Source organism: Equus caballus, chromosome 19, assembly GCF_041296265.1.
Source record: "Equus caballus isolate H_3958 breed thoroughbred chromosome 19, TB-T2T, whole genome shotgun sequence".
NCBI lineage: Eukaryota > Metazoa > Chordata > Mammalia > Perissodactyla > Equidae > Equus > Equus caballus.
This window is the reverse complement of record NC_091702.1, coordinates 44,728,751-44,753,741: the sequence shown is the minus strand read 5'-3', so window position 1 is coordinate 44,753,741 and position 24,991 is coordinate 44,728,751. Positions and strand designations below refer to the sequence as shown.

Below are 24,991 nucleotides of genomic sequence, written 5' to 3'. Positions count from 1 at the left end.
TAAATGAAGATCCATGTGAGCTCCACTTGCGTAAGTACTGTTGAGGAGGAAGAAATTTTCCTCTACCTAGATTTTTTCCTCTGTCTAGATTCTTCTGGCTCATCTAAGAATTAAATCGACATGAGACAGATTAACAGGAGGAACACGAAAGTTTAATAACACGTATACATAGGAGAAAACCAGGAAAACCAAGTAACTCACCAAAATGGCCAACGCCCTCACCTTAAATACCTTCCTCAACTAAAGACCAAGGAAGATGTTGGGGGTGGCGAGAGTCAGAGACTTTAAAGGGAAGGAAGGCAACTCACAGGTGGATGAAAAGGAGCAAATGTTTGGAAAGCCAGCGTTTGGGCACACAGACACAGAACACAGGGGAGCCCAACAAAGGGGCTTCACTGCTTCGTCCCTGCCCACCACCTACCTCACGTTACGCTAAGGTGATAGCTCGCTCTTGAGAGAGGTTTTTTAGGCTGTTAAGGGGGAGGTAGCAAGAAATACTTTCAGAGTCTTCTATTTCTTAAGAATAATCAGCCTAAAATAATTCTCATGTTAAAGACACACATTTTTGGGGTGGCAAATTTTGTTCCCCTTCAGCACACCCTATGATGTTTGCACAGCGACGAAATCGCTTAACGATGCATTTCTCAGAACGTGTCATCACTGTTAAACCACCATGACTATATATGCCTCTGTCTAGGAAAGTGACTGATTAATCCTAATTGCTTCCTGCTTCCAAACAGGTTCTGTATTCATAACAAACGCCCTTTTTTTCTCCCCGACAATCTCTTACGCAGTCGATGACCCAACTGATTATAGGTCCCACTAGCTGGCCTGGAGTGGAGTATGCTGAGATCCTGGTCAGTGGGAGGAGAAAGTGACGCTGACACAGGCCTCCCTAAGGAATGGGCCAGACCCAGACAGCCAGAAAGCTGGCTTTTGAGACAAAGTAGGTAGTCAGTACCACAGACCCCAAGCACCAGAGACAAGGAAGTGGAGGCACCCTGTGCTCCAGACAGGAAGCCTCGTGAGTGATTCCTGGTGGGGTAACGTGTGATCTGTGCACACTTGCTAGATTGGCTTGCACACCGTGGCTGTCACTTCCAGAATTTTGCCTGCATGTGACTACACAATTCTTAAGCAGATGATCTCTAGTTCCGGTAAACTATAAATGCCTTGCTTGCCAGTTAGATTTAGAAAAATTATTTTGATTTAGTATTTTTTGCCCATGCTCGTCAAGTATTATATATAGAGATTCTCTAGTTTGCTCTCTGTCTGCGTCTGGTGTAATCTAAAAATATTATCACTAATGTTAGAGCTAGGTTTAGGGTGGGTACAGTAAAACAGATACAGTACCATTTCCCAGAACTTTCGTGTCCAGATGTTTTACAAATATTACATTAAAAAAAAAAAAGTTCCACAGTTTAAAAAAAGTTAGGCAAACCTTGATTAAACAAGATTAGAGAGGTTTTCATTGCTGGATTTACCAATGCCTGTAATAAATTAATATTCATTGTCTATCTCTGAGAAATGTAGAACATAGTGTTTCCCAAAACTTATTTGACAATTGGAACTTTTTTTTAATGTATATATATTTTTCTTAAAGATTGGCACCTGAGCTAACAACTGTTGCCAATCTTCTTTTTTTCTTCTTCTCCCCAAAGCCCCCCCAGTACATAGTTGTATATTCTAGTTGTGAGTGCCTCTGGTTGTGCTGTGTGGGACACCGCTTCAGCATGGCCTGATGAGTGGTGCCATGTCCACACCCAGGATCCAAACTGGCGAAACCCTGGGCCGCTGAAGTGGAGCACATGAACTTAACCACTCAGCCACGGGGCCAGCCCCTGAACCTTTTTTTTCTTTTAAATGAAACATTTTATTCATTATTAGTGTTCCATGAAACACAGTTTGGGAAACACAAACTATCCGTTTCGTACTTACTATTGGATCTTTACACTTTCCTTGGCAGGCTTCCTAAAATTGTTTAAAATGGCTACTTAGAATCAACGATTCTTAAAGCTGGAAGGTGTCCTGGAGATCATCTACTCCAGTGTTCTATTTTACACATGAGGAAACTGAGGCTCAAAGAGGGGAGGTGATTTTGCCCAATTTTTCAAGCTAACTGCTAGCAGAACCAGTACTAATCTTCAAGGTTCTGGATCTCAAATAAGGGTTCTTTCCACTACATCATACAGTCTCTCCATTTCCTTCTGAGACTCATGCTTTTCTTGGGTTTCTCTTTTTAAAACAGAGTCACTGCATGATTAATTTGGGGTTACCACCCCCACCAGAAGGCTGAACTTCCCAGTTAGAATCAGCCCTACGCGTTGGTTTACCCACAGGTACTTCTGTCACCAGTTCCAAATCACTAGTCTCTGCCTCGTTGAGGGCGTTTCCCCTCCTCATAGGTCTTAAGGTGCCAGTTCCAGGAAGCAGTTGCTTTACCCAAAACCACATTTCCTCCCTGAATCAGGATGATGATCTGGTCTGCACATTTTTACCGTGTCACCTACGTAAACAGCTTGCTTCTTATGGTTAAAGCCTCTAACTTGGTCTTCCACCCTAGTCCTATGGCCTTTTAGCATATCTTTATTGTCTCAGCTTTCATATGGAAGTAAGATGGTGTTGGCCATCACTTGACCAGCTTAGGTTTATAAGGCTAAACCTCCAGCGCCATCCATAACCTCCTGGGCACTGACATTACGCCTGTAGTTTGGGTGGGTGGCACCGGGTGAAGAGGGGCCTTGGGCTTGGTATCCCAGCTCAAATGTCTGGTCTGACAACAGACATGGACGGCCAGGAGAGGAACTGATCCCTTATACATCTTGAAAATAAGCTCTTGGTTTAAATAACCAGCATAAACGTCAGGTAACCACTTACCAACATCTGCAAGTTAGGGGTCCTTCCCTTTTTTTTCTCCCTGCCCCTTAGTCACCCGTGGCGCCCACCGATCAAAGTCTTCACTGGTTGCCTATTATCATAATCCACTTCCCACCTTATTTTCTTTTTTGTTCCTGAAAACGAGAATTAGAAAGGGGAAAAAAGGCCAATAGTTTTTATAGGCTTTTTTGGCTTCTGTTAGCTGTTCATTGAAGGACTACTCACTCTTTCTCAAGGAACTTCCAAGCTTCCTCCTGGGAGCTTTTCAATCCAAGTCTGTGTCCTCAGAAACCTGCAATTTTCTCTTTCGATGTATAGCTTAATTGTGTCTCTGCTGCCTATTTTCTTTTCTTTCTAAGTTCATGACTTTATTATTTTTCTTTTTCATTAAGGTAGAACGCCCACGCACTAAGTGCCCAAATCTTCCCCCCTGCCGTTTTTGTTGAGGAAAGCAGTCTGTTACTGTCGGCAGGCAGTGTGGCTCTGCGTCTCTTCATCCACAGGCGGGGAGCAGACTCCTCATCTCGCAGGCCTCTTGTAATTAGAATGAACGTTTATGAGGCACTGAGCACAGGGCCTGGCACCCAGTAGGTGCTAAGTAAATGTCGGCTCCGAGCCCGGAAAGAATGGGCTCCACATCTCACTCAGGAATCCCTTGGGCTCCTAAGGACTCCGGCTGCCTTCCTTAGCTTCCGCCTGCTTTCCAAACCCTGCTCCTCCTCCACACCTGGCTTCCTGGTTTGTTTGGTTAGCTGTTCCTGTAGGGATCTTTCAGCCCCTCCTCACTCTGTTCCTGGAGGCAGAACTTGTCAGTCCCCCACCCTTTCAACACCTTAGAGATTCCATTGGGACAGACGGTGTCAAATAATGGGACATTCAAATGCCAGGACTAAAGGACATTTCTTGGCTTCTGGGTTGGGGTCAGCTCCAGACAGGTGTGTGTCCTCTCTTCCAGCATCCTCTCCAAAGTACGAAGGAAGAAATGGCATTCACCACTTACTGTCTGGGGGACCGTGGAAAATAACCTCTCTGTGTCTTTTTCTCCTCATCTGTAAAACAGATTAAGAATAGAACCCATGGAAGGATCTGGGTTCTATGAACCCGCCTGAAACTTTAAAAAAAATACAGTGATGAATATGAAATTAGGAACAAGGCTTTAGAAGGAGCTCATGCAACTGAGGGCCCCAGAAGCCTACGTTTCGTCAGCTTCGCGGTAAATCTGCATCTGATAGAAGCCCCCAGGCTGTGGTGAGGTTTAAGGGAAACAGCGTATGTGAAGGGCTCAGCACAGTGCTTGACACAGGAGGCTACTGCAGTGATGAGGATTATTATAGATATTTATAATAATTTTGATAAAATTGTAAATTAATTCTATAAATAAAAATACAAAAATAAACATGGAAAATAATTATAAAGCTTCCTTCTTTCCTCCTGCTCCAGCTCACAAGTCCATCAGAATGCAGTGGGCGGGCCCCCCTTGCAGGTTGTCCTTCTTTGGGGCTCTCAGTTCCTTAAACCTGGGGACCCCCTTCTGGCCCAGAAGGTCTTTTTTCTCTCACCCACTAGACACACAACTTGTGAGGAGACCTAGGGGATATCTTGGGAGGGGCGGAAGGCAGGAGGTAGGCTGGAGCAGGGGGCTGGCACTGACGCCCATTGCTGAGCTGTCCTGAAGACAGCCAGCCAATCCAGAGGGGTCAGCAGATTTCCAGAGCTTCTCAAGGCACGTGCGTGTGTGTATGTGTGTGTGTGTGTGTGTGTGTGTGTGTGTGTGTGTGAGTGGGGAGAGGGAATCAGGTCCAGGGAGGTCAAAGAATGTCACAGAATAGAATGGCCCTTGACCAGGCCGAAGGTGACTATGGACATTCTGGTAAAGGCTATTGGTTTCCCTGCTGCATTTCTATGCTGGGTGTGGTCAACCACAAGAGGCCCTTATCCCTTCCAGTAAGAGCTTGAGATTTGGGGACAAGGGTTACATAACTTCACACACTGGTATGATTCCCAGTGAATTTCCATGTCTACGTATTGTGGTCCTGGATCCCTGGAGTGGCTGCATTTGAGTGTGTGTGTGTGTGTGTGTGTGTGTGTATGTGTGTGTGTGTGAAAACCCTGTAGGGAGAGATGTTTGTTTTTCAGGGAAAGTTTGGTGGCATAACTTGGAGAAGGAAAATGTTTTGACAAAGCAAATGCGGAGTCTACTCCAAGGTCCCAGCCCCACCCTGCAGCCACTACCACAGGGTGGGGTGGAGCACAGTGAGGACAGAAGGACTTGCTTTCAGAGGAACCACTGAAACTCAGTCTTCAGCTGCTCTTCCCAGGAAGTCTCCTGCCCTTGGGATAAAATCTCTGAGGTCACCTAAATAATACATCTCTGGCTGGAGATGGGGACACAGGGTAAGGGGACTGACGTGTTTGTTCTTCCAAACTCCTCTCCCCTCTCCACAGCCTGAAAGTTCTCTTGTTCCAGAAGAGGATGGTGTTGGAGGGGGCCCCAGCCGTGACTCACTCAGAGCTAATCCTTAGCAAATCCATCACCATGGAAACTGTCAATCATCCATACTTTTCATAGCTTAACGGAACATCTGCCAGGGGAAAGCTGAGTGATACAAATTGTTCGTCCTGCCTACCGTGTTTACACTGGGGCCCCTGGAAAACAGAGAGAGAGCCAGAGGAGGGCAACTCCCCACAGCAGGAAGGTGGCCCGACTCTGGGCACTAATTATTGGGGTGACCTTTGGCGAGCCTTCATCAGCTCCTCTGTGCCCCTCCTTTCCCAGTTGGTAAAATAAAGGATCAGATCAGTGATTCGCAACCCAGTTGGGCCGAGGTGGGAGGGACAGGGAAGCACATCCCCTAAGAAGGGCAGAGTAAAAGAAGCCTGTGTAGACAGTTCGTTCAACGTTATAATTTTATATTTGGAATATTACAAAATAATATTTTCATAATTTAAACCACAAAAAATAAAGTTAGACTAATATTCTTAGGCAGCAATCTTTCTCAAAGGAAGGACAAAGACACCCCTCTCTGGTCTAGGGAGGCTGATCAGAATTTCCAGTGTATCTGAGGTTTTTAAGTATGATTGTCAAAAATGAATATGGATTAAAAGACAAAAAGTTAAGAGTTGCTGGACGCTGATCTCAAATGTTAGTCCAGTTCAAACTCTGAAGATGCCACTTGGTGGCATCTTCAAACCTCAGGCTACTGCTAATTTCTTACTGGAGGGAGAAGTGTTGGAGCAGAGGCTCGCCACCTGCCCGCTCTCAGACCAGGCCTCCCCTCTCTTTATAAGATGCGGGGCCTGGAGAGGCAAAGGAGGGAAGCCGTGGGAGCAGCACGGAGGGGGCTCAGGAGGGTCACATTACTGAGACAACCTCCTGGGGGGTCTGAGAAGAAGGCCCTCTGGAATGCTGCCAGCCAAGGAGGCCGCAGCCCCACCTCAGGTGTAACTGCTACCCTGGCACCTGCGCCCGGGTCTCACTGCCAGGCTGGAGGAAACGCCCAGGTGGGAAGCCTCTTGAACACGTGCTCCGTCCGTCTGGTGGGGGTGGGGGGAGGTCAACTGCAAGCGAGGGCTGGACAATATTTTCAGATGTTAACTTTTTAAAATTCCCTCTGTTTTATTTTCCCCCTTGCCTTTACTGTCCATTCAAGAGGAAGCTGACCTCTATTTTATTGCCTTAGGGGAGATACTTGGCAGAGAGGAAGCAGAATTTGCCTGCACACTGTTTTGGCTTCCGTTTCTCAAAAACCTGGGCCCTTAGGAGATTTTGGAAGATGAAGGAAGTAGAAAAGATGCAGCGGAGTGGCTGGGGAAAGCATGGAGTCAACAAGAACAGAATTTGCTACACAGTTTGCAGGGCCCAGTGCAAATAAAAATACAGGATCCTGGGCTGGCCCCATGGCGCAGTGGGTAAGTTCAGCGTGCTCCACACCACACGTCAGCCACACTGAGGTGGCAACCCACATACAAAGTAGAGGAAGACTGGCACAAACGTTAGCTCAGGGCTAATCTTCCTCAAGCAAAAAAGAGGAAGATTGGTAGCAGATGTTAGCTCAGGGAAAGTCCTCCTCACCAAAACAAAAAAAATACAGGATCCCTTGTTCAAAAATTAGTAAGAATTTTAGCAACAGCCAAGCATTAAACTAAGCATGAGGCCCTTCTGAGCTTAGGACCCAGTGTGAATGCATAGGTCCAGGCCCACAAAACTGGCCCTGGACAGGAGTGTCTCCCCTATTAGAACAGAAGATTGGCCCTGGGGTCAGGGAGAGAAACGCCCACAGAATCTACAGCAACGGGCACCTGGGGCCCGCTCCCTGGCAGCATTGGGGGGGATCCAGCAAGACACCAAAAAGAAGGGTCTGAGAAGTGCATGGACTCTAAGCATAGGGTTCCCGGGCTCAGCAGAGTTCTGCTCTCCAAAAGTGGCTCAGAAGCAGCAGACGGCATGAACCTGACGGGATCCGCAGACAGGACAGTGGGAGGGCCTGGCTACGTGCACAGATGCTGACTAGCCAGAGTCCCCCTAACGTCCTTGGTACTGTGCAGGACCCTAAGACCTGGGATAGAAGGGCAGGGCAAGATGGAGGCATGACGAATGACTGACATCAGTTTTCAGTCATCTTACAAGAATGAAGGCTTAGAATCAGAGATTGACTGTCTTTTCATTTCAAAACAATGAAAACGATGCCCTGTTGCTGGCACACCTGGCTTTGTGGATCAAGATTCTACCTGCCATGACTGAGGCTGAGTGCTAGGCTCATTCCTGTGGCCAAGGCTCAAGAGGAGTCAGGTAGGAGGCCGCTGCAGTGACCCAGGTGAGAGATGAAGCTTGGACCAGAGTGGCCAGATGGTAGAGATGGAGAGAAGTAGAGAGAATCCAGTGATCTTTAGGTGGTAAAGTGACAGGACTTGGAGGGGACTGGTAAGAAAGAGGAAGGTATCATGAATATCTCCCCATTACTGGCATGAGCAATTGGCTGGATGGAGGTGCCACTTCCTGAGACCAGGAGTAGAGGAGGAGAATCAGTTGGGGGGCAGGTAGGTGGGATGGGTTAGATTCTGAACATGTTGGATCTGAGATGCCCAAGAGAAGATGTCAGGTAGGCAATTGAATACATGATGTGAAGCTTAGAGAAGTCTGGGCTAGAGGTATAAACTGGGAGTCATCAGCTTTGTGGATGGTTATTGAACAGTGAGCATGGATGAGTTTCCAAAGAAAACAGCAGAAAAAGAAGAGAAGAGGGCCTAGGCACAACCTGAAGAACCCCAACATTTAATGGGCAGGCAGAAGGGGATGCGCCTATGAAGGCAAGTCAGAGAGGTCGGAGGGAGACAGGAGGGTGCTGCGTCCTAAAACACAAGAGAAGAGAAGGAGGGGGCGGCATGCCACTGAGAGGGCAAATACATGGAGAAATTTAAAATGTCCACTGACTTGAGTAACGTGAGAGTCACTGATGACTGTGGAAAGCACCATTTCCTTGGAGAGACACGTTTGGAATTCCAAACGGAGACAGTGGAGGAGTGGAGCAGGAGGCAGGAAAATGGAGACGAGGAGCTCAGACAAAGCTCTAGTCTTTGGCTCTGAAGAGGCGAGAAAGGGGCCATTGCTGGAGCAAGAAAATTGAAGGATGAGGAAAGTTAAAGGCGATTAAAGTTGTTAATTTTTTTCATTTTAATAGCTTTACTGAGGCATAAGTAACATAATAAGCTGTTTAAGGTGTAACAAGCTGCAAAATTTTGACATGTGAATACACCTGTGAAACCACCGCCATAGTCAGGGATCTATTCTTCATCCCCCGAAATCTCCTCGTCCCTCCCTCCTGCTCCCCTCACCCCCAATTCCAGGCATCCACTGATTTGCTTTCTGTTCCTATAATTTGCATTTCCTAGAATTTTATATAAATGAAGTTTCATATAATTTTATCTCTTAAAAAAGTTACTCTTTTTTGTCTGACTTCTTTCACACAGCATTATTATTTTGAGATTTATCTATATTGTTGCATTTATCAATAGTTCATTCCTCTTCATTGCTGAGTAGTTTTATACTGTATGGCTGCACCATAATCTGTTTATCCATTCACCTGTTGGAGAATATTTGAGCTGTTTCCAGTTTGGGACTATTACCAATTAAGCTCCTTTAAACTTTCGTGTACAAGTCTTTATACGGACACATGCACTTGTTTCTCTGCACTAGATAACTAGGAGTGGAATGGTTAGGTGTATGTTTGATTTTTAAGAAACTGTCAAACTATTTTCCAAAATGTTGTACTATTTTCCATTCCCATGAACAATGGATGAGAGCTCCAGAGTCTCCACATCCTCGCCAACATTCGGCATGAACAGTCTTTTACATTTTCGACATTCTAGTAGCTCCTCCTCCTTTTTCTACACCTGTCTTATTTCGGGAGAGGATAATGAGCAAGGAAACGGCCACATTTTGGAAGGCAGAGGGAGAAGAAGATAAGGAGACAAAATCAGCCACACTCCAGGGCATCAGCAGTGCCTTGATCAAGAGTGAGTTCTTTATATATTTTGGAAATTAACCCCTTATTGGATATATGATTGGCAAATATCTTCTCCCAGTTGGTGGGTTAAAAGCTTGTCTGAGTCTGTGCCCTGGGGACAAGCTCAGTCCCTGGTAGATGTTTGTTTCCTATGGATCACCTTGTCAACATGTTAGGTTACTGCCTTCCCGGCCAGGGCCCCAAGCATAAGACAAGAGTTCTCCCAGGACTGCGGTTGTGGAAGGCTCCTCTCTGGCCACTGTAGAGTGGGACAGGGGGAGGCCAGGTCAGGAGACTCATTCATCGCCCATAGGATCTCACTTTCACCCACGTCCAGTGTAGCAAGAAAAGAATAGCATTTCTCTGTCCTCCGGGAGAAGACTCAGCATTGGGGAAAGAAAGAGAAGTTTCTAGACCAAGTTTGCTCCTATCCCAGGGTGGAAAGGGCAGCTTGTCTTGCTGGGGAATCCAGCCTGTTCAGCCCTAAGAGAAATATGTCCCCTCTATCAAGTTGGCCAAGAAGTGTCAGTATACAAGTGTGGGGGGGAGGAGGATTAAATCATGTCGGGGGCCTTCAGGAATCATGAACAAGTAAACTCTCTGTCACAATAATAGATTTTTAGTTAAAGCTAAGGCCATCTCTAAGGTCAGAACCACACCCTAAGAGCACACGCAGGCCACTTATGATACTGAGTTTTGGGAACCAAGCCTTTACACCCCTAATGTGAGAATGAAAAAGAATCCAGATTACTATACCTGTAGCTGCTGGGAAGAACACCCCAAAGACAGTGAAAAAAGACTCCCCAGGGCTGTAATCTGGCAGAGTGTTGTTCTGCAGCAGTTCTGGTGAATATCCAATAAAACCATGTTCTGAAATAATACAAAGAGAAACATGAGCCAAGCGATAAGCCATAGTGCAGTTGTCCCTAGATTACAGTCTTATTTATCTAACATTAAAAGGTAGGGGGATGGGGGCCAGCCCCAGAGACCTAGCAGTTAAGTTCAGCGTGCTCCGCTTTAGCAGCCTGGGTTCAGCTCCCAGGCGTGGACCTACACCACTCGGCAGCAGCCATGTTGTGGCAGTGACCCACATACAAAGTAGAGGATGACTGATTGGTATGGACGTTAGCTCAGAGCGAATCTCCCTCAGGAAAAAAAAAAATGTAGAGGGGTGTGTGTGTGTGTGTGTGTGTGTGAGAGAGAGAGAGAGACAGAGACAGAGAGAGAGGAGGTCTGACAGAACCATCTTCCTTTCCACTTCTAGCACTGGACTTTTGTGTATCTATACAGGTAAACACAGGCCAATGAAATGACATGAAGGGGAACAGAAATTACCTCTGGGAAGGGGAGCATTTCCATTTTTTGCTTCATAGACTTCAGCATAACTAAAATCTTTCAATGAGCATGTATTTATGTGTTGGCTTTTAATTTTAAAAATTAAGATACCTCCCTGTTCAAAAACTTTCCCGTGGGTCCCTTGGAGCTACAGAACCAAGTTCAAACTCCCTCCACAACCAGGCAACAGCCCACCATTTCCTGTCATCCTTTGCCTCGCCTCTCCCAGTCACACAGTCACACAGATGACTCCTCCCAAGAACACCACGAATGCCCATCCCTGTGTCCCCTGCCTTCCAGAACCTTCTCCTACATCTCTATGCATCAATATTGTGCTCAATCTTCAAGCCCATCTCAAATGTTGCTTCCTTTGGGCTTTACAGGAACTTCCTAATCAGAAGCAATTCCTCCTAAGTGCCCGGGGCACCATGACTGGCCACGTGAGGTCTTTCCCCAACTAGACTCCTTGGGGCAAGAAATCCAGTCTTCCACGCCTCTGTCCCCCAGAGTCAAGCACTGCACCTGGCATCCAGGAGGCAGGTGGCAAATATGGGTCACACTGAGAAGAATCTTCTCTCAGATCTCTTGGCTATGAGCACATCTCACATCCATGCTTTCGGTTTGACTTGTCCACAGACCACGTTATAGCAGGAAGATCTCAGATACGACTTCTTCAAAGCATTTTGCACATTTGGTACATTGACTTTAATAGAATTGTCAGGTGCTTTCAATCCTACAGGCTCTTTGTTTCTTTGTCAAAGGAGGTCCCTTTGAACAGCATCTCTGGACACGTTAGTGGGCTGAGGAATTTTAAGATACAAGTCGAATGTTCTTGGGCTCAGAAACACCCAGGATACCCAGCCTCTGCTTTCAAATCTCATCTCTGAGAAGGAGCTGGTTTGTTCCTGTTAACTAGAGTCCAAGAGAAGCCCATCCTGCTCCTTTTCCCTCAACCCCCGTAATCATGGAGGATGGGCACTCAGCCATCACTCCGGTGGGCCCCCAGGGCTGTGGGGACAGAATCTCCCTCCTGCCTGTCCTCCACACCCGCTCAGGGCTTAGCTTCTCTCTGAGCTTCCATCCACAAAAGAGCTCCTGCTCGCTCACGAGTCCAACGAGATCGCCAGCGCTTCTCACGGCTTCCAAGATCCATAACTTCATAGGAAAAATATTTTTCAAAAAAATAATAAAACGAAAGCTCAGTGAAGCACAAGGCACTCTTGGGAGGCCGGTCAAGACTTAAAATCAGTGTCGATTGCTTTCTTTTGCCTGAACACAGAATCTGTCCTGGGATATGAAATCTCAAGGACTGTGCAGCATTTCTGAGAGGTTTGGCATCCTCATAGCTGGTCCTCCCCTCATTAACAGAAAGGCAATAATAGCTAAGTTAACTTTAGTTTATCCGCTGGCTGACCCCACTGACTAGCCTTTCTGAGGAGAAAACCAGCCCAGCCCGCCTTGGAACGGAGCTCAGCCAAGCTGGGATGACGCACAGGTCTGAAAGCACATCTGAGCGCTGGGCTATGCGCGCGCTGGGCAGGCCAGCCTGCAGGACATAAACACTTCATCAGGCTCCCTTGATCTCTGCCGGTCCTAAGGCGGCCCTGACACAGGCGAGTATTTGGTCATCCTCTTGAAGGGCTTTGCCCTGGCCAGCCTGAGGGTCAGAGGGATTTCAAGTCTCATAGATGAGTCACTGGGAGGCCTTTTTTCTCCCTCCATCCCACCAACAAGACCCCGAGATGAGAGGATAAGTCACTTGGCTCCCACGGGGGTCTGTCGGGGAGGCCTGCCTCGGTCCCGTTTCTCTGCAGAGCGGATGACAAATGCAGCCCCCAGACTCCCACAAGCACGCGCTCACACTACATGGCCGCTGCCCCAGCCTCTCCTCTCAAGGCCAGTTCTTGATCTTGCTCAAAGAATCTTAACTTTGAAAAGAACTTTATGGGCCAAGCTGTTTGTCAATGCTTTATTCATAGCAATGTAAAAAGGAGGGGGGCGGTCTCTAAATGTTTAACTGGGGTGACTGAAGTATTTTAAATCCTCATAAAGCGTTTTTATGACCATAGAAAATTGTCTGTTATATATACGTTAATGAAGAAAACTGGATACCACTTATAGTACAAACACACACACAAAAGTTTTAATTTATACATGTAAGAAAAGACTAGAAGGAACTATACCAAAATACTAACTGTGGTTGTCTGTATAATGCAATTATGGGCAAATTCTTTTTCTTTGTTTTTTTATGTTTACAGATTTTCCGCATTGTCTTTAATGAGCATAATCGACTTATCATCAAAAAATAATATCTTTTAGAAAAACAAACAAAACATCCCACAATTGAAAGCCCACTTTCTCCAGACAGCTTTTCTATAAACAAAGGTGTTTTTTTTCCTTTCCATTTATACTCTCCCTGCTTCTCAAAATGATTTCAGTGGTTTATGAGAAAAACATAAGTAAGATAGAGCAAACGAAATAAGGACGGAAAAAAAAAAAAGAAATTGTGCAAGAGAAGAGGGAAACACCCACAGCCACAGCCCTACCTCTGCGGAACACAGCCTGAGGGCTCTGAATGAGCCTCTGAGGAAAGATCCTGCCGGGATCTCCCCCAAACTAGAATTCGAGCCCTAGAGAGGTCTTTTTATGGATTTTTGACTAAGCCCCCTCAGGCAGGAACAGACCCCAGGGCCTACCCCTCACACAGGCCACTTTCCCATGATAAGAAGGCGCCCCAGAGGTTTGCATGGTGGACCTGCCACATTTCCTCTGCCCCAACCTTCTCAGGCCCTTGCGACTTCCAGCCCCTCAAAACCCCACCATCTTAGGTCCCCAGTCCTGAGCCAGCCCCCACAGAGGCTTGGCCCCACTGGCCTTCACCCCAACTCCTGGGGCCCCAGTCTCTCTCCTACACCCCAAATCTGGGGATCCAGCTGGACCTTGAGCTTACACAGAGCAGGAACTCTGGGCAGGCACCGATGTCTTTGACTGGCTTGTACCTGCTGGCTGAGGTGTGGGTTGAGGTTAGCTGGTCAGGTCCAGGGTGCCAGGCTGAGCAGACACCACGTGCCATGCCCTCTTACAGTGAGCCTTGATGCCTGATTTGCTGATCAAAGTTTCTTAATTCTTCTAGTCATGGCTCTGTTCAAGAATCTGGTGGAAGGTGGGGCCCCTCTCCCCACAGACAGCACATTTTGCACACAATTTGGGAGTTCGCAGGCCTCTGAAGACGTTCGGTGGGGCATGGACCCCGAGGTTCAGGATCTCTACTCTAGGGGCGGCCTCCGCAGCGGAGACTGTTGAGCCAGGCCCTGCCTGCACCTCTGGGGTCCCAAGCCCTGACGGCCACCACGCCCTGCCTCCGAGTGGACAGTGACCCCGAGTGATGCAGCCAACAAGGTTTCCTGCTCCAGGCCCTGCCAGGCCACGTCAAGTCTCTGTGTGCGTGGGCACTGTGCAGGTCCCCCGAGGACATCACAGGGCAGCCTCTCTTCTGAACACAATGATGAGCAGCCATTTATTGAATGCCTCCTACATGCTGGTCACTGGGCACTAAGTCCTTCACAATGTCATCCATGATCCTCACAACTACCCTGTAAGATCCGAGGGGAGGAAACCAGGCTCAGGCAGGTGCCGAATTTTGTCCAAGGTCACACAGCCAGACCTGCCTGTATTACAGCCCCTGCCTCTCCTCCAGGAGGCTGGTCCCCATGTCCCCAGGTCTCCAGCACTGCCCTCCCTCACTGAGAGATGCACACAGCACCGGCTCCCTTCAATCCTGTGAAACACGCCCCCAGAGATTACAGCATCTCCCTCTCTGCATCTGTGGGGGGCAGGTAGGGAGCCTCCCCTGTGGAATGCCACCCGCCAGGGGGTATGTGACTGGCTGGGGCTTGCACAGCTGGGAAGAGGCAGAGCGCAGTCTGGAGCTTGGTCTGTCTGAATTCAAAGTTTTCCATCTATCATACAGTGCCTCTGTAATTCATCCCAGAGGTATTTCCCCAGAGCTTTCTAAAGCTTGTTTCTTTGCCTCTGTGAGTCTTTCAACTCCTCTGCTGATAAAACTGGGAAGCCAGGCTGGGGGCCTCTGAGCTGACATCTTCCAACTCTGAAAGGCCTGGGATGCCCCGTGCCTGCAGCTGATGTATTGAATGTACCTGGGTTTGACCTGAATATCTGTTTCTGTATCCATGAAAAAAATACTTTGGTCTCATTTAAGCTGGGTGCTTTCAGGAAGAACAGAGACACAACAGAGGCAGGAAAGAGAGAGAAACAAACCATAGCAAAACCCAGGCAAGAACAGGCACAGGGAAAACACTGGAAGGTCTGTCTGCAGAAAGCCCTGGCCTTTCCCCCTCTAGAATCCGGTAGCACAGCTTGTTGGGATGGCAACAGAGAGCTGTGGTTCTGTAAGACCCACTGTCTGTTCCCAAGGCGGGCTGCCCGTGGGACACCACCCACCTCGCCTCCACCAAAGGTGGTCAGCCTTGGTCACAAGTTGCAACAGAGAGCAGTTCCCTCAGGGCTGGGCTGGGTCCCAAACCCTCCAGTAAGGTCACTGCTGGGAAGCTCTCTGTGGCACCTGTGGTTCCCCCACCTCTGCCACCCCCGCATTTGGGGTCTGCTGCAATTAGAAGAGGCGGTCGGGAAGTCATCAGCCCCCGTGTGTGGGTGTCAGATTGTGGCTAGTGACTAGCTTAGAAATCGAGACTTCTAAAAATGATGCTGGCACTTGGAGGCCACTGCCACCCCACTGCAAGCCGTGGGCTCCAAGTGGGCGGGGGCTTCCGGCACTGGCTTTCTTCTTGACCTGGGTCCCCCCTCCCTCGACCAGTGAGACACCCTTTCCTGGGAATGGACAATGGGAAAGGCTGGTCCCACCAAGAATAGAAAGAGTGGAGGAAGGGCCCGGGAGAGAGGAAGGCAGGGAGGGGCCCGCAGCCCAGACCCAAAGGGCAGGCTGGGGCCTGGGAGATCACAGGAAGAGCAATTCTGCAAGGAAAAGGAAAGGAGAGGCCGAGGTTCTGGGAAGGGACACACCCCCAAAAACAACGCCTGGGGGCGGGGAGGGCAGGAGAAGGCCACCAAGAGCAAGCTGCGGATCCCCAAATGAGCAGGACAGTACAGCAGGCTGTATGCTAAGGAAAACACGACTGGGGGCCTTTGCCAAGGGTCAAGCATCGTGCTGTGCACACAGCTCCTCGGAAGGTCCTCCCCATGGCGGGACTGGCTTGGAACCCAGGAGAGTCTGCGCCACCTCCGTTACTGCCCTGACCACTGCGGGACATTGCCTCATGGGGACAGAGGTCTGCAGCGTGGGGGAGGGAGGCCAAGTCCGAAACAGCCTGACACAGAGAGATCAGCGAAAAGGGGCAGAAACGGAGTGTCCAGGGCCCCATCCTGTCACGAAGTCCCCCACAGAGATCCTGCCCAAGCTGCCCCCCACACTTACTCAGATACTCCCCAAGCCCCCATGGTCTAAGGCGGGCACAGATGGGCAGTTAAACCCAGCATGCCCCAGCGCTGGAGCTGGCCAGTGGCGTCTGCCTCCTCTGGGTTAGCTCCCAGGAGCTGCAACAGGTGAGGCACCCACAGGTCACAGGGAGGAAGCATGCACCCAAACAGAGCCCAAAAAGCATGGATTTGGGAGAAGTCCAGGCTGTCCTCCTCCTCCCCGGGTGGAGCACAGGGGCCCCTTTCCAGCCTGAGGATCCTGAGGTCTCTGGGGAGGAAGGGAAGAACTGAGGCAGGATCAAGAGTCAGGACACCTGGTTGGCCCTGGTTCTGCCACAGACTTGCTGTGCGACTGGAGGTGAGCCCTCTCCCCTTCGAAACTCAAATTCTGCCTCTGTCCATCTGGGATGGGCGAGATTCTGCACTCCTAACCAGCACCCAGGCAATGCAGATCACCCTCCCGGAAGCAAGGCACTCAATTTTTCAGAACCTGTCTAATTCTGACAGTTGCCCAACCAGAAGCGCATTCTCAAGACTCAGGGTACATCGTCGAAATACACCACTGATTTCCAATGGCAGATGTGAAATCCCAAACTGGATTCCAGAACATATCAGCACTGCCCCTGCCTCCTTGCCACCCCTTCCCTTCTCTGGGCTGTTCATACAACATGTGCTCCAGAACCGTGAGACAAGCTCACCATCACATTTTTAATATGTGAATGAAACAAAGCAACTATGAGTTACAATTACTGTCACGAGGTCTTTCATTAGCACGGTGTCATGGGTGCCCTCCATGAGTGCGGACGATGAAAACTTCACGGTCTAACTCATCGGCCCACTTTAATAGAGGAAACTGGAGCTCAGAGATGGAAGCCAGCTGCTCAAAAGGCATGGAAAGCTGAAGGTGGAACAGTAACCCTGGCTTAGAGTTCACTTTGGAGTCCACAGAGTACCAAGTCCAAAAGTGCTGGGCTGTCCCACTGACATGGGTCATAACAATCCTGATCCACTACAGGTGCCCCAGGAAAGTATTCTGAAATTGAACTGAACCAGGCTGTGCTGATTTGGACTGTATTGATCATGGACTGGAGAGATGGAAGGGGAAAGATGAGAGGTTCAGAAGAGGCCCCCCAGGGCACCCGCCCATGGCACAGCTTTCCTTCCCCACAGGAGCTCTGGGCAGGGAGCTGGGAGCCGTCCCTAGACCACAATCTCTTCTCTGGCTTCTAGTGAGTTTGGTCCTCCAAAGAGAGGGTGGGGAGAGGATGTGAGCAGGTTTCCAGCTCCAAGGCCCCCACCCAGAGAGAAAATACAAAGAGAGGGGGCTGGGCATTCCAGCAGTGGCCAGAAGGGAAGTCTGAAGTGGGGCTGGGCCTGCCCAGAGGGCGCAGGGAGGAGCAGCCTGGAGCCTCTGGGCCCCTGGGGAAGGCCTCCACCCTCCGGGACAACTGGCTGGCAGGAACAGCAGGAAAAGCCCCCAGGGCCAGACAACCCAGGCAATGAAGGGCCAGGGGGATGTCAGGGCAGCCCCCTTGGGAGGGGTGGTGAAAGCTTCCAGTAACAAAAAGCTTCCAGTAACTGCCAGCCTCTGCTATCTAGGACTCTAGGACGGGCAGTCGTGTGGTTCCTTCTGAGCAAAGGATTCTCTACTTGCAATGAAAACTTCAAGGGTGAGGACGACCCTTTTCCTGATGAAGAATGGCTTCTAATAGCCAAGAAACTGTTCCATCAGCTGACCTGGGCTCTATTTTAAATGTTCTATGAACCTTTTCTTACAATGGCCTTGCAATCAGCCAGTTGAGATGAGAAGAGATTTTTGACTGGAAAAGGCTCTGGAGGAAAGAGCAGTCAAATGCCCCAGAACGCTGAAGAGCCTGACTTTGGTGGGAATTCGGGGCTCCCCTGGGCCCATGAAACAAAGAGGTATCTTGGGATAACAACATGCTGAGAAAGGGTTTGTGCCTGGCCTGTTCCAAGGGCTTTAGGTATATTAGCTCACAGCAACCTGATGAGGAGGCACATTTTTCAGGTAAGGAAATTGAAGCAGAGAGAGGAGACTGGAGTCAGCCCTTGGCTGCCACTGCTGGGCTCGGTGCTCGTCCAAGGATGCAGGGAGTGCGGGAGGGGAGCCAGGAGCAGGAGACAGTCAGGCGAGGCCCCAGTGAAGGGGCTACACCCCGTGCAGGGCCGCCCCACCCCCGCGCTGGCCAGCAGAACCCCCACTGGCCTGCCCAACGCAGCTCTCAGCTCAAAGGAGCCCTGAGAAAGGAAAATCTGGCCTTCTTATCTCCTGGGGGAAAGGAATGCACTCTCCCGCCAGGATAAGTGGCTGTTTTGACAGGAAGTCTCCACCCTGGCTGTGGGTTCCTCCCAGCCACCACTTACTCCTTCTGGCTGTCCCTGCCTCTGGAGTCCCAATTACTCTCCTGTTTCAACCCCAGACCCCTAACACCCCGCAAATAATCCTAACCCAACTGGCCATCCCCCAAATCGGCTGCCCTTGCCCAGCTCCAGCCTCCCGTAGTGGTCAAGAGTTCTGACCTGGGAGTAACTCCCAGCCTGGACATTCTCTTGCCTGGACATTCTCTCCAGGCAGGCAGCTGAGAAGAGGGTAGGAGGTCAGGAGGCGCGCGGCAAGGAGCCATCAGCACGACACTCACGGTTATGCAAGCAGGGCCACCCTCCTGCCAAGCATCACGCTGGAAATATTCAAACTCCCACCCCCCAGGCCTGCTGCCATGGGCAGCTCTCCCAAACCACAGGTCCTACCCAAAAAAGAAACAGAGCAGAAGGTCTCCTAGGATCCCACGGGAGAAGATCAGCATCATAGGACCATAGAATGCTAGAGCCAGAGGGGTCTTGAGCCTCAAATCCATTTTACAGATGCTAAGGTTGAGGCCCGAAAAAGGAGAGCCCCACACCACACAGTTAGGAGTTGGTCAGGCAAGACCAGAACCCAGTGTGGCCAAGCCCCCACCCATAGTGTCCTGTGGGTCCCCATGGGCCCTGTGATGGCATTCATCTCTCTGTTCTCACTACCTGGCTACCCACTCAGTGGCAGGAACCATGCTATCTTATTTCCTGGTGTGTCTTCATTGCCTAGACCCAGGGGGCATGAAAAAATATAAAACATTATTAATAACAAACAATGGAAACAACCCAAATGTCCATCTGAAGACGAATGGATAAACCAAATGTGGTATATCCATACAATGGAATATAACACAGCCATAAAAAGGAATGAAGCACTGACATATTGTACAACATGGGTGAACCATAAAAGCATGACGTCATGCGAAAAAAACACAAAAGGAGAAATACTGTATGATTCCACTTATATAAAATATCGAGAAAAGGCAAATTCATAGAGAGAAAAAATAGAATAGAGATTACCAGGGGATGAGAGGAGGGATAGGGAGTTATTGCTCATAGACATGGTTTCTGCTTGGGGTGATGAAAATGTTTTAGAAGCAGATAATCTTGATGGTTGCACAACACGGTGACAGTAACTAATGCCACTGAATTGTACATTTTTAAATAGTTAAAATGGCAAATTTTGTGTTATATATATTTTACCACAATAAAAAAAAAAATAAGCAAAGCATTTCTTTCCACAGTGCCCCAGGCAGGGACCCCCTCCTGCATCCTTGTTTCCGGCCTGGTCTCCTCTTCGCTTTGCTGATGTGGAAATAGAGACCAAAGGGAGCTTCCTGGCCAAGGCTGATCAGAAAGCCAGGGGCAAACCACAAGCACAGACCACTCTTAGATGTGGATGCCGACTCTCCGCCAGAGCAAGCTGCTTCCTGGAGGATGGGGTCAGGGAGGTCTGGTTCTTGGCTGCTGCACAGCTAGTGGGGCACACTAGTGAGCCCTCTGACCAAAATTCGGCCAGGGTGATTTGGGCAGAAAGCACCCATGTTCTCAGGAGTTTAGGCAAAAACCCTGGCTCCCTTTGCTGATGTCCAGAACCTACGGGGTTTTTATTCAGGGGTGAGGGGTGTGGGTGGGGGGATTTGAGGCAGAGCTGTCAAGAGTGCAGACTGCAGTTTCTCGATATCAACCACGTCCAGCTCCCACTGAAAACTTCAGCAAAGTCAAGGGCACAGCTGTCCCAGCCTTGCTTTTGGCACATGTTCCCACTTTCATAACTCTCATGGTCACTGAGACCCCAGGCCTGGGAGCAGTATCTAACACAGGTCCAATTTGATGAGAGGTGGCCTTGAGTGAACATGCCTTTAAACTGGGGCTGCCCTGGGCTAGTGCCCATGCTGTGTCCCCGCCTCCCTTCAGGAGGGCTGGCAGGGGCACTCTGCTCTCAGCACCCACAGCCTTCTGGCTCTGCAAGGGGGAGGCAAGATGGAGCACCTGCCATCTTCCCAGGTTGCTGAAGCCCCAGAGAGGATGCAGTTTGTTCCAGTATGTTCCTGGACGGCAGGCTCCTCGGCCTGCGTGGTCCTTTGCAAGCCTTTGTGTGCCTTTCTGCAGGATGCTAATGGGGAACAAGGCATGTTTGGACCATCTCCCCATCAGATCAGGAGCTCCTCAAGGTCAGGGACAAGTCCCTCCCTTGGAACACCCTCCTCCTCCCCAGATGGATACAATCACTGAGATGCTCCTTGGGTAGCGGGAACCAAACATCCTGCCTGGGATGTTCCCAGCTTACACCTATTGGCTGGGAGTATTTGTCAGTAGAGCCTGGAAGTGTTCTGAAGACGAACTGACGAGGGGTGGGGTAGGGAAAAGAGCAAAGCAAAGGAAGAAGGATGACACTCCTCCAGGGGACTTGGTTGATGTGGCCCAGGGACCCACCTTGTTATGCAAAGTATGGTCTTGGACCAGCAGCATCAGCATCACCTGAGAGCTTGTTAGAAACACAGAATCTCAGCTCTCTCCTCTCCCCTCCCCATCCCCCAACCGGAGAAATTGGTATCTTCATTTTAACAGGATCCCTAGATCTTCAGGCTTGAGAAACACTGTCCTGGAGTATAGTCCAGGGGCCTCCAGGGACCTAGTCTTCCAGAATAAACAATGCTAATGATAATAACTATTTACTGAGCACTCACTTTGTGTCATCTATGACATGAGGCCTCTTACCTATATGGTCTTATTCTATGCTTTGACAACCCAACAAGGTGGACAATATTACCTGCTTTTTAGAAATGAGGAGGGCAGTCAGAGAGGCTAACTTGACCAAGTCCATGCAAAAGTTATAGCTGAGCTGGAATTGGAACACAGGGTCTGACTCCAAAGCCATGGCCCTAAAACTGTAGTAAATATGACACAATCTTTCAAATTGGGCCAGCAGTTACAGCCACTTCTCAACCGTCTACAGGAACCAGAAGTTCACTGGCAAATGCAATCCCCAGGGAAGTATTGTAGGGGCTGCCCCATTGCCTGGTGCCGGCCTGGGCTGTGGGTGCCTGTGCGCCAGGGCGGGGCTAGCCCTGTGGCAGAGGGCTCACTATTTCTTCAGACACATCCCTGAGGATGAACTTGCATGGTCTGTCCCCCAGTGAGCATGAAGGTCTGGGACTGGAGTGACAGGTACGTTGGATGGTGAGCAGATCTTCTACCATAAGCTTGGGAGCCTCTGGCACTGACTTCGTCTGGTCCCTGGAGTGAGGGCAAGAGGGAGAAAAGCCAGAGGAGGCCCACCCCGGGCCTCATTATAGAACTTTCAAATTTAGGATATGGGGCTTCATCTACTGCCCGCCCCCAGGAGGCAGCACTCTCCTGAAAACTGCACCCGTGGCAAAGTCTACACCAAGCAACATCCACAGGCTCCTCGGGTCACATAGCCCAGGCCAGCTTCACGGAGCCTGGCCTGCAGCTGGTCCTCTCTGCACCATCCACTGTTGGCCTGGTCTGTCTGGTTCTCCACATCTGTAGATGGCCACCTCATTCCTCACCCAAATCTGAGTGACTTGAGGGCACATCTCCCAGCCTTTGTGTCCCTCACAGACCCACTATACTACCTCTCAACCCAGCAGGTGGCCCCAAAGTGCTTGAGCCAGGAAGTGTCATCACGTGCCCTTCCAGAACCACGCGGAGGTTGTTCTGCTCACTCCTCACAACCAGAGGACACCTTCTGTGTGCAGTGAGAGGAGCGCACGGCTGGGGTTGGAGGAGCTGGGGGCACAGGCCAGCATGTTAGGCCATCCCTCAGCATGTCACCTCCACCTCCTTGGAACTCCCAGCTGCTCCAGGCTGAGGCAGGAGAGGCCCAGCAGTGGGAAAGGGCCCTCCCAAGCCCATGATTTCATGCCTCAGGCATCCGTCCCCAGGATGCTGGCCAGAGAGCCCGGGTGCCAAGCCCCCTCCTGCTCACAGAGCCGGAGCCGACACAGGGATGGAACTGGGCAGTGCCAGCTTTTGCTTCCTTCTGTAGCCTTGACTGGGTCCCCACAGCCTCCTCAACCCAACAGTTCCTTTCTCTGCTTCCCACAGCCAGAGGCAGCAAATGAAAATAGCCCAATGGAGACGCAGGAGGCCCTTGGAGCGGGGGCCAGGACTGTAGTCAGGCACTCTTCGTTCATCAGAGTCAAACTCAGAACAAGAGGAAGGCCTGAGGAGTGCCTGCTCCTGCCCCACCTCCAGCCAGGAATGAGGGAGGACCACTGCCCACAGAAAACCTTCTGTCAAGGGCCAAATCCAAAAAGCCAGGAATTCAGGGTACCTAAGGTAGTATTTTCTCCCTCTCCCAGAGAAACACTAAATGTTTAACTCATCCGATTTCAAAGACAAGAACCACCAACATAAAATATTATTCCATTGCTAGAACAAATATACAAGCATGCTCTGCTTCCTATTGAGGTCAGTAAGGGAGAGGGCGAGAGAGGGAATGGACGGCGAGCAGGGATGGCAAGATGGCAAGATGGGGGCAGAGAGGAAAAAAAGGAAAAAAGACTGGGGAGGAAAAGCAGAGAAAGAGACCAACCTAAAGGAAGAAACAATGCGGCAAGAAGGAAAGAGGAGAAGCACAGTATGTTTTGAAGAATGCCGGAGATCACAATTTACCGTTGGCTCAGTTTGCAAAAGCTTAGAAATCCTTACCAGGGCAGGAGCCTTTGTTTATAATTCCTCATCATTCTAATCTTTAAAAATTCCTCTGTTGAATACTTAATCTTTCTCCTTTTGGGGTCAAATATGCCTTTGAGAATCTGGCAGTAGTTCTGACCATCTTCTAGAAAAATACACTTATTCACATAAAATTTTGCATTCACTTTCAGGGGCTCATGCATCCTAAGTTAAAAACTACTTATTCTAGAAGGTCCACTCAGATTGGGAGATCTGTAACGGCGAAAACACCCCAACTGCCAGGTGAAACTAAGACAAGGGCGGGATGCGCTGAACCTCATGTGTAGTAAAGCCATCTTAGCAAGCTTTTCATTACACCATTGGCTTCATTGACAGAATTTTTGGGCCTAAACACCCTTCCCTAGTTACTACCCCAGATGTGTGTATGGATGGTTATCACGCAGTAAAAGGTCTGCCTTTGACCCAGGTAACAGTCTGTGCTCACCTTGAAATTAACCCTTTACGGATCAATGGGATTATTAAATCATACATATGCAGTAGTTCCCAAATCTGAATATGCATAAGAATTACCAGGGTGCAGGTTTAAAATGCAGATTAGTAGTCCAAAGTTTGGGATTCAGACTGTTTTTCTAATGAGCTTCTCCGTGATTCGGATGCAGGCAGTCCCTCGACCAAACTCTCAGACACACTGTTCTGGTAGAAAATTGCAAGCCTGGGAGGCTGAGCTTCTGGTCCCGCAGATTGGCAGACTCCCCACTCATTGTAGTGTCCTCATACACCAGGGGCAGGACTGGCACACATGCAAGGGTGCTATGTGGCTAGGTTTGGACCACTGCACCAGAAAGGCTACCTTTACAGGGCAAAAATGTTAAATGAACAAGGTAGGACATAAAAGGTATAGTGCCGGGTAAAACCCTCCAAGAGCCTTTAAGGCAGTGGTTCCTAGATCTAGTGGCACGTAAAGAATCACCCGGAGCACTTTTCATAGTTGGGATTCCCAGGCCTCAGGCTAGTAGGGAATATACATATATACACATACTAGTAAGAAGCTTTCCCAGTGGTTCTGACGCCTGGACGGGTATGCGAACTTGTTGGTCTGTGGTACCCACAGGCCCAAGGGTATTTTGATCAAGATCGTTATTATAGAAATGCTTTGAAAAACTAAAATGCCCTTAAAATTCTCCAGCAAAAACCAGTGAACATTACCAGGGCTTTCTTCTTCTTTTCTCTCTTTCTGCTCCCCTCCTTTTCATTGTAGAAACTAACTGGACACGGTGGGCCACACTGGAACGCCCTGAATGGGCTCCAGATGGTGAAGATATTGGCCCCTTGGCCCGATCGCACCTCCCTTTACCCTGGAGTCCTACACAAATATTATCATTTTCTGGCTGTGCAGGGACACGAAAATGATTGAGGGCACCAGGTCAGATGTAAAAGAAACTCAAGGAAGGGGGGGACTGCTCAGTCCAGAAGAGATTGCTGAAGTATCTTCTGACTCTCTATAAGGTGGAACTTCCACACGAAAAGGAAGCCACAATGTGCCCCAACTGGTCCACACTGGGCTTGGCATCTGATTGGGGTGGGGGTGGGGCATCCAGAGAATGCTGAAAAGGCACCCCCATTTGAGACTGCTTGGCAGAGGGGCCGTACAGGGAAATCTGGGACAGACTGCAGCTCCTCCCCCACAGAGAGGACGTCCACAATAGTAAGACTAGAATCCCCTCTCAGCGGCAAACCACTCTTATTTATTGTATTTCCTCAATTCGAGTAAGACTTTTTTTTTT

At 49.4% G+C, this 24,991-nt stretch overlaps 1 protein-coding gene across 4 annotated transcripts in view; it reads right to left on the bottom strand.

The window, feature by feature from the left end:
* SLC12A8 (solute carrier family 12 member 8) overlaps positions 1-24,991 on the bottom strand; it is a 129,799-nt gene that overhangs the window by 38,897 nt on the left and 65,911 nt on the right. For all 4 annotated transcript variants that reach the window (XM_070243642.1, XM_070243641.1, XM_023623604.2 and 1 more), the window contains one exon: positions 10,137-10,250. In XM_070243642.1, coding sequence (XP_070099743.1) covers positions 10,137-10,250 — 114 coding nt within the window. The remainder of the gene's footprint in view (positions 1-10,136; positions 10,251-24,991) is intronic.